Source organism: Uloborus diversus, chromosome 5, assembly GCF_026930045.1.
Source record: "Uloborus diversus isolate 005 chromosome 5, Udiv.v.3.1, whole genome shotgun sequence".
Classification (NCBI taxonomy): Eukaryota; Metazoa; Arthropoda; class Arachnida; order Araneae; family Uloboridae; genus Uloborus; species Uloborus diversus.
The window spans coordinates 44529974-44539028 of record NC_072735.1 but is presented as its reverse complement, the minus strand read 5'-3'; the positions used below and the strand labels follow the sequence as shown (position 1 = coordinate 44539028).

Sequence of the window (9055 nt, the reverse complement as noted above, 5' to 3'; positions counted from 1 at the left end):
AAATCCGAAGTCAATTAAAGAATGATCTTTAAAATATCTCTCAGGAACTGTCTCAGATTAACTAAATAAACTTTTTTCTTCCAGGAAAATGAGAAAGATCTCTAGGTTTATGTCTTCTTGAAAAGGACTATGAGCATACCTGTTTTACTATAAGATTTACTGCGTATATTAATCGTGCCATTGCTGAAGAATTTTCTTGTGGCTATTCTATAAGTGTGGAGTAAAATTCGTATATTGAAAAATAATAGAAGCGTCCATTTTTCGATACACGCATTTACTCTCATTTTTACACAAAAGGTAATGTATAATAAAACAAATATTTCTAAGCTCACTTACTACAAGAAAAATCTTCTACACAAATTTCATAAATTCCTTATTATATTTATGAAGCGCTATATATTCCATATATAGCGCAAATTAAGTTGCATTTAATTGCGTTGATTTTTTTTTTACTGCGTAAACATCATACTGCAAATCTTCACCCACAAAAATTTTCTAAATTTTCATATTTCCTGTTGTATTTATGGGTTGCTAGCCGTTCTTTCTCTTTTTTCGACACTAAAGCTCGAAGTATTGTGGTCTAGATCTAGAATATAGTGTTAAAATTAGCAACAAACAACAGGGCGATCTCATTTCTATTAACAATACAATACAAGTAGCTCTTCGTTGGACTCTAATGATAAACTAAACATCAAAATATTTGAGACGCTCGCATATGATCCATCTAATGTTTTCATCAAGTTTAATTCGTCTTTCGGATAAAAAGCTTCTAAGGAAACGAAAGCTTTAAAATTCTTTTATCTGAGAACATAGTATGCATATTGCATAAGTAGAGCTCTTTCGACATGGCTTCGGGGCTATCATTATGAAAGTGCTATAGCCGGCGCTTTGCAATGACAGACCTTATTCCTTGAATGTAAACTATATCAGCAAGTATATGCAAACATTTTCAGGCTATGAGTATCGCATGTGCGAGAGACAAATGAAAAAAAAAAAAAAAAAAAACTTTGCTTGAAACCGCTTGAATATGAGACTTCATCAGAAACAGGCATGTTTTAAAGTTCCTCCATTACAATATTTTTTTTTGCGAACCCCCTGAAAACTTCTCACGAACCCCCAGGGGTTCGCGAACCACCGGTTGGGAACCGCTGGTTTAGTGCACACTTCGTTACATATAAAATGCGACACAATGTCTTTGGTTTTTCATGTTATGAACGTGAATCGAAAGCGATAATTACGTCACATAAATAAGCCCTGAAGACTTATAAATCTCATGCCTCTCTAAGAAAAGATGCAGATGGTAGTTTTACGTCTTCGGAAGAAAATAAATTGCTTTTCCTCAAACGCGAAATAAAGCAACTGAATACTAATTTTAAAATTAATGACCGAAGTTTAGTCATTTAGTACGTTGACTATTTATTGCTTCTTGAATTTTTGAGGTGCATAACATGCAATGAAGTGGTGAACAAATAAATGAAAGAAAAATAATGGTGAAATAATTGTTCTTCCTACAGAAATGCATACGCTGCATCACGCATTAGACATAGAGAATAATAGAAAAAGACTGAAATGTTGATTTTATGCCAGAAAGTATAAAGATAAATGTATTTGAAACGTCATTTCATAGACCAGCAAAAAAATTCGCAACAAATACGATAATTGAGTTTGATAAATTTTAAACAAATAACCTTTACTGCTCTCTAGGTGGATAAATTTTAAATATTTCAAACAAATGTTCAAAGTTGTAATTTTTTTCTGCTAATTTAAATTTTAAAATTACGCATTGTAAATATTTATTATTCTCGTTAAATTCAAAATTAAAAATCCAGTCTTCTGTTCCATTTTTAGATCCGAGTTAATTGTCATTGATGAAGCTCTCATAGTCATCAAGACGGTAGCATCTTCTGCAAAAATATGGATCTTATCTGATAGCTCCTGGCTATCTAATATCTTAGCAACTGAACAAACGTTGGAGACAAAACATCTGTTTCAATCCTTAAAAATCCTAAAGAACTCACCCAGCAACATGAGATATACCTTCAATGGATTCCATTCCACATTGGTCTTTTTGACAATGACAAAGCGGACTTCCTAGCCAATTAAAATGTCACTGAAAATTTGTAATCGAGAAGAACTTTGATCTTTTCAGATATTTGTTCTAAAATGAAAACTTTGAACCAAGAACTATGGAAGACTCCCCCGACTCACACCTAGTACAATAGGCAGTCCCCAGGTGTCGCTCTTTCAATCAAAGCGGATATAGTTGTCCAAACAGCAACCAATTGCAAGTGGGCATATCGAGTGCCTTTCATTTCATTTAGGTGAGAAAAATTTTGAGACCTGTACTAAATGTAGAATAGTGCAGGCATCTCCAAATCATCTTTTGCATTATGCGGGACTGGACAGAGAGGACATTTACTCTAGTCCTCTCCTGGTGTATGATTTTTTGGGGACTCTGGGCTCATGGACCTGATCGAGCCTGCGACGAGACTGAAGGAATAATTCATCATCACTATTACTTTCATTTCCTTTTACTGTCAAAATGAGAAAAACAAATTGTTTCAAAATACTTAAAACATTTCCTGAAAACAAAAATAAGTAAGAATGAATGTTGTGTATTCTCAAGAAATTCTCAAAGAAATCGTTTTAAGTATTCATTGTACAAACAAATATACAACAGGGATTTTCTAACTATTACTATCCCCTTCTTGGTATACTTTTTTCTTTAATTTACATATCGTCGTTTGAAAATAATTGGGACACAACTCACAAAATAATGAAAATAAGATTTTTAATTGATAAATAAATTAAATGTATTATTATAATAAATAAAATGATTATATAATAAAAAACAATGAAGCCATTAAAATACATTGATATGTTGTATGTAATAAAGCCACAAGTCGTAGATAGCAAATTGCAAGTTGATAGCAACTTTGATTAAAACTTTATTTGACTCAAATTTGATTAAAAGTTCTCGAAACTGTCCGTAAAAGGCTTGCATAAAAACTGCATAAAAAGAATAAGAAACACATTAATTATTTGTAAGGGGGACTTACAATAATTAGGAAATTATATGAATGAAACAACAATAAATTACAAATGGCAGCAATTAATAAAAATGGGCTCCTCAAAAGTTTTTTTTTTTTTTTTTTTTGAGTTGTATCACTATTCGTTACAAGCAGCGATATATTCAACAAGAATTTCATTTTGTGTTGTGAAGGATAATCCTTGATTTTTAGTGTTTTTTAAGTGTTTTGAAAATATGATGATTTAATACTTTTCAAAATGCTGCTACAAATACTGGTAGGCCATGCTATAAGATAATGGATGTAAAATACATTGCAAGAGAAAAAAACGCTTCTTGTTTTTCACACTACAATCTAACATTGAGAGGTTTTGAATCCTTAGAATTTGTCATAAATTTAAGTGAAATAAATATCAACCTATTGAATTGTCAGACAGTTCTGCTGCATATTACATACAACACAAAACATTGAAACCCTCGCTTTCAATTAGAAAAATAGAAGGAAACAAACTTGTGCGTATAAATTTTAAGAAAAAGCAGTTGAACAAAATATTTTATATATTCCCACTTTGGATCTCAATCCTAAATTTAAAACTTAAGAAAGGGTCAAGAAAAAAATAAGATTGTTGTAACTCTTGCATAAATATTTCAAGTAGATCTTAACAATCATATTTATTAAATGAATTTAAGGATTCCAGTAAAAGTCTATATTTTACTCACAGTTTAGCCTGGGGAATTTTAAAAATACTATGCAGTAATTCAAAATATGTTGCACGGAATGCCACCATGAATGTTGTAAATTAAAGTAGGATTGAAAGAGATACTTTTCAGCATTTTCTCCCCTCAAAATTGATGTACATGATTAATTAATTTAACTACGTACAATATATTAAAAGATTGAAACATATCTGATAGCTTAAAAGCTTAAATGATTATGAATAATTATACTTATGAAATACGTTGAAGAGCATTACCATTTTTTCAAATTGTGAGGTTAAGTTCCTTTCATTGCATTCCGAAAAAAAAATTAAGTATAATAGATTTTCCTTAATCCTAATACTCAGAATGCGAATGCAACTGAGATGAAATTTAATCTGTAGAGGAGAGCGGGGCTAAAAGTTCCGTTTTTCAAGTATGCTCAAAGTTTGTTATCAAAATATAGTTCTAGATTTATTATTCTAAGATTAAAGTAGAGTAATACATGACTCTGTAACAACTGTTTTTTTGTAGTATTTCGTAAGGTTTTTTTTTTTTTTTTAATAATTAATTTTATAGTACCGAAAATCAAGAATGAACGACTTGCCCCCCTTCTTGGGGCTAGTTGTTCCGCGGGTAGGGCTAGTTGTCCCGATATTAACACGACGATGCTTAACGATGATGATTTCCAGATGAACATCGTTTGGGGATGAATAATTTGTTAAAGGTATAATTTAAGATAAAAAATAAATGTTTAATAAAAACAAGTGTCTATTTAAAGACTAATAAGCAATACTGTCCGAATAATCAAATGTTTTTTTTTCTTTCAACTTAAAACAAACTAAACTTATTTTACATTTTAGCATTGGTAATTTGTATTAAAGGTTCATGATGCCTTTTAAGTATAAATGCATATCTTGAGGCACAGTTAATAAGTATAGTAACATTATAATATATAAACATAGTAAAATATAGTAAGGATAGGATAATTTAGTAAAATTAAATATTTAACAGCTACTGTAGCTAATAAGCTATCATAAATAGTTCACTCTACAACCATAACAGAAAACCATCTTTGACTATAAATGATGTGATACTTTGCAGACGATCCATAAAAGAGTTTTGTGCAAATAATAACAGTGAACTCCTGATTATTCGCTGGTGGATATTGTTATAGCGGATTTGTTTATTTATTGTTATTTATTTATTTATTTATTTTTATGTTTAAAAATTACAGAATGTAGAAAATACTCATTTTAACTTAACACGTGCAAGATCTAGCCATTCTGTTTTCTTTCCTTTCATTTTTTCCCAAAGACAGTTAACACTTCTCCGTCACCGAAACCTGACTAGTTGTAACTCAGTTTTTACATCTACACTCCATATGCCTGTAGACGAGTGATCGAGCCAGTTTTGCTAAATAAAAAAAATCTCCTGCTTTAATCGTTTATGGCACAACCTAAGTTAATTTGATTTGGTTGATCAATTTGCATGATTTTCTGTGTCCGTTTGCAGAAATGAGCTATTCTTTTTTTGCATTTCTGTACATTTTCAAAATAACACAATTGTCACTTTTAGTGTTACTAGTTTAATCGTTTGCCTCTAACATCGTTACTTGACAGTTTCAATGTATGTCAGTGTTCTTGATTTTCCTTTTCTCTTGTATGTACTAGTATTGTTTTTTCCACCAAATGTGCGAATCTCAACAAATGTCCTCGAAATCCGCTTCTTCGCGGTTACCGTGGACACCTATTCCACGGGTAACCAGGAGTTTATTGTACATGTATTACATTCTAATTACCATTTTCAGCGAATTTTGCAACTTTCTTTCTCTGGATTACGAAAAGGAAGATTACTTGAGTTTTTTTTTTTTTTTTCCACACCTGCGATAGTAAAAGTCCTACACAAAAAAATTGACCTGATTAAACTCAAAGGAAACAAAGAAAAAGCTACAGTCTCTGGCTAAGGACGGCTAAAAAGGTAAAGCCTAGACATCCACTTGCGTATAGGATATGATCTGTTTAATGAGGATTCTGCCTTGTCTGAGCACCATTGAACAGTTTTACCTCCTTGGCTACTTCCTCAAATCGTCGTAAGAAGACTAATCAAGCACTAGAACATGAAAATTCTCAAATTTCATATTTTCGTATAAACGTAATACAAATATTTTGATTCAGGTTTTGATCTTCCAGAATTTCACATTTTCCCATCTGTCTATAAGTAAACGACCAAATATTTTCGGTGAATTACCGGTGAGTGTCGACATTCTCCGAGAGCTATATTTTACGGCAACGATTATTACATATAATATTGTCTTTTTGTTTACTGCACTGCTGATATAGATAAATAGGGGCAATGAGTTCCATGAGGCTAGTTGTTCCTCGGAACAACTTGCCCCGCAAAGAAGGAACAACTAGCCCCACAAGCACAAGTCCTTGAAAAGTTAAATTATAGGTCAGCTAACGAAACTTAAATCGTTTCAGCGTAGTATTTTAGAATGCACAATAGAGATTTACATAAAAACACCAAAGAAGTTAAATCTATCATTTAAAGTTCATGAAAAAGACCAAAAAGTTCAAAAACGAAAATATTTACAAAAATAGATCAAGGATGCACGTGCTCAACTTTTAATATACCGGACGCCACTCGCCTGCCAAATTAAGGCTGCCATTGGTGCGCTGCAACATCCCATTTTGCCTAGTATTTACAAAATATATTTATCTGTTTCTTCATTGAGATATTTCAAAGGAAACAACTTACCCGCGGAACATTTAGCCCCGCCCTCCCCTACTGTCGATTAAATTAGTTGAACGTGCTTCTCGGCTAGAGCGTTTGAAGTTAGTTATGCACAATAATATAATACTCTACTTGACTATACGTTTATAGTTTTTCGCTACTGTAATATTGTTTATATTATTGAAAATATAATAATATTTGAAACTGCCAAGCATTTCTTGCCTTTCTGTAACATTTGTAATTAATTTTAGTTACGTTATAGCTGTTGTTATGCACATGACGTGTGAAAAGCCTTATATGTTCTGCAATCTTAGCTGCTCGGTAACTAAAACTTCTCCATGTCCCAATTTGTACGGATTAAAGAGATTTAACTGCAAATGTAAAATCATCCTTTTGTATGATTCTGAAAAAAATATTTTTTAGATAGCAACTATTTGATTTTTTAGTGTAAGGTGTTTGATAACTTTTGAGAGAAACATATTATTATGGATTGGATCAAAAGCAATCACGAGCAAAATTATTAATAAAAAATTAAATTTCATATTAACATAATTCCAATTAATAAAGTGTAACAGTTTGTTGAAACTGAATTCCGAATATATTTTTAACGATTAATGTTATTTTAGCATTGTTCTAATCACGGTGATAAGTTATTATATTTCCTCATGGCTAAAAAAAGTTAAATTTCTTAATCATTTCTAGTTTGAATAAAACAGCGGTAAAAATCTCTTTGCGTACACATTATTAAAAATATGTGTTGTAAAAACACGTTTGTATGCATGAATGTGCGGAAAATAAAAATTATTAATTTTATACTTCATTCCATTGATGAAAATTATCCAAAAGAAGATGCTCATGATTTTTCTTTTTTAAATTCAAGTCCATATGTGCGATATTACAAGAATAAGTCATTAGATAAGCTAAAACTGATAATACAAAAAAAAAAGAGTCACTTTAATGACCTTTAATGACCTAGGGTCAATTTAATGAACTTATACCATTGTTTTATCAGATAATTCTTTGTGCTGATGTCTCATTGGCAGAAGGACATCATGTTAAACACGTTCGTCATCTGTTCAAGATGACTCTAGTACTACATCATCATTCTCAGACTTGACCGAATCGTAGCACCTATGCCAATTTCCTTCTGTTTTGTTTACTGAAACAATATGTTGGAGACAAACGATTTGCGGATAGTGACGACATTCAACATGATGTCCTGTGTATTAGGTAGCAACTCAAAGAATCACATGTGTTTTATATGCACAATAATATAACATCGCTTATAAAAAAAACTAAACATTTAATAACGCTACTACTTATTTGGTTACCACCATATTCAAAAGTATTAATTCATGGAATGCAGTCTTGTTGCCAATCGCTATTATAAAAAGTCTTGTTGCCGAAACATGCTAATATATTACATTATTCCTCCCTTCAAAAGTTCAAGAAAAAGTACTATAATTTTTTTTGTATAATATGTGTCAGTAACCCAGTTTGTCTGGTGCATGTCGTATTCTATGAGGGTGCTTGTAAGCACCACTATTGTTGCTGATTTTCTGAGATGTCACGTTTTGATTTTCTTTACTATTTTCTTTAGGGTTTTCTTCTGCTGTTCTAATATTTTCATTTTCTAGTTGCCCTTTGTTCGCTTCTTCTCTAGATTTGTCTATTTCTGGGATGTATGGCCAAATTTCTTGTGATTCCAACGTTTTGCTATCATGATTACTACGATAATTATTGTCCTCGTCTTCAAATTCTTTTAACTTGATCATATCCTCATTATGACAGCTCCATATTTGATCAATATGCCTCTTCCATACTACACCAGTCTCTTTTATTTTGCACAAATATACACTGTAACCTATTTAATCAAGTATCACTGCTTCAACCCATTTGTCATTTCGATCATGGTAATTTCTGACCATAACGTTTTCCCCAATCTCAAAACCTTTCCTAGATTTTCCTCTGTAATTCCTTTCTTGATCAGTTTGGTGATTTTTCACTCGTTCTTCTGAACTAGGCCTTAAAAGATCTAATCGGGTACGTAAAGCTCTGCCAAACATCAATTTTGCAGGAGTTTCGCCTGTAGTAGTATGAGGTGTATTCCAATAATCAAACAAGGATTTATGAATTATATCTTGAACAGAAAACTTATTAGTGCTCTGTCGTTCACATTTAGAAGTGACTGCTTTTACAATCCAGCTTTTCACCGTTTTCACTAAGTTCTCTGCGGCACCATTACTCTGGGGGTGATATGGTGGAGTAGGAATATGCTTTACACCATTATTTGCTGTAAACTGCCTGAATTCCTCTGAATCAAAAGAAGGTCCATTATCCGAAACCATAGTATGTGGTAATCCAAAACAAACGAATATTCCTCGCAGTTTTTCTATAGTATTTTGTGCAGTCGTATTCGACATAGGAGCAATCTCAGCCCATTTACTATGTGCGTCAATCAAAACCATGTACTTTTTTCCATACAAAGGGCCAAAAAAATCGACATGAATTCTTTCCCATGGTTTCTTTGACCAATTCCAAGGTGCGAGATTATTTCTGGGGGGCATGGTTTGTGTCTTCGAACAGCCGTTGCAA

The 9055-nt window shown here is 32.1% G+C and overlaps 1 protein-coding gene across 1 annotated transcript; it reads right to left on the bottom strand.

Annotated features, from left to right (window-relative positions):
• Positions 1–8328: 8328 nt before the first annotated feature.
• Positions 8329–9027, bottom strand: LOC129222892 (uncharacterized protein K02A2.6-like). Its single transcript, XM_054857456.1, has one exon. It carries the CDS (start codon positions 9025–9027, stop codon positions 8329–8331), a length of 699 nt encoding a protein of 232 aa, XP_054713431.1.
• Between the last annotated feature and the right edge of the window lie 28 nt (positions 9028–9055).

What these genes read in the sequence shown, in the direction of transcription:
- LOC129222892 (XM_054857456.1), bottom strand. Translation starts at nt 9,027, where the DNA reads ATGCCCCCCAGAAATAATCTCGCACCTTGGAATTGGTCAAAGAAACCA.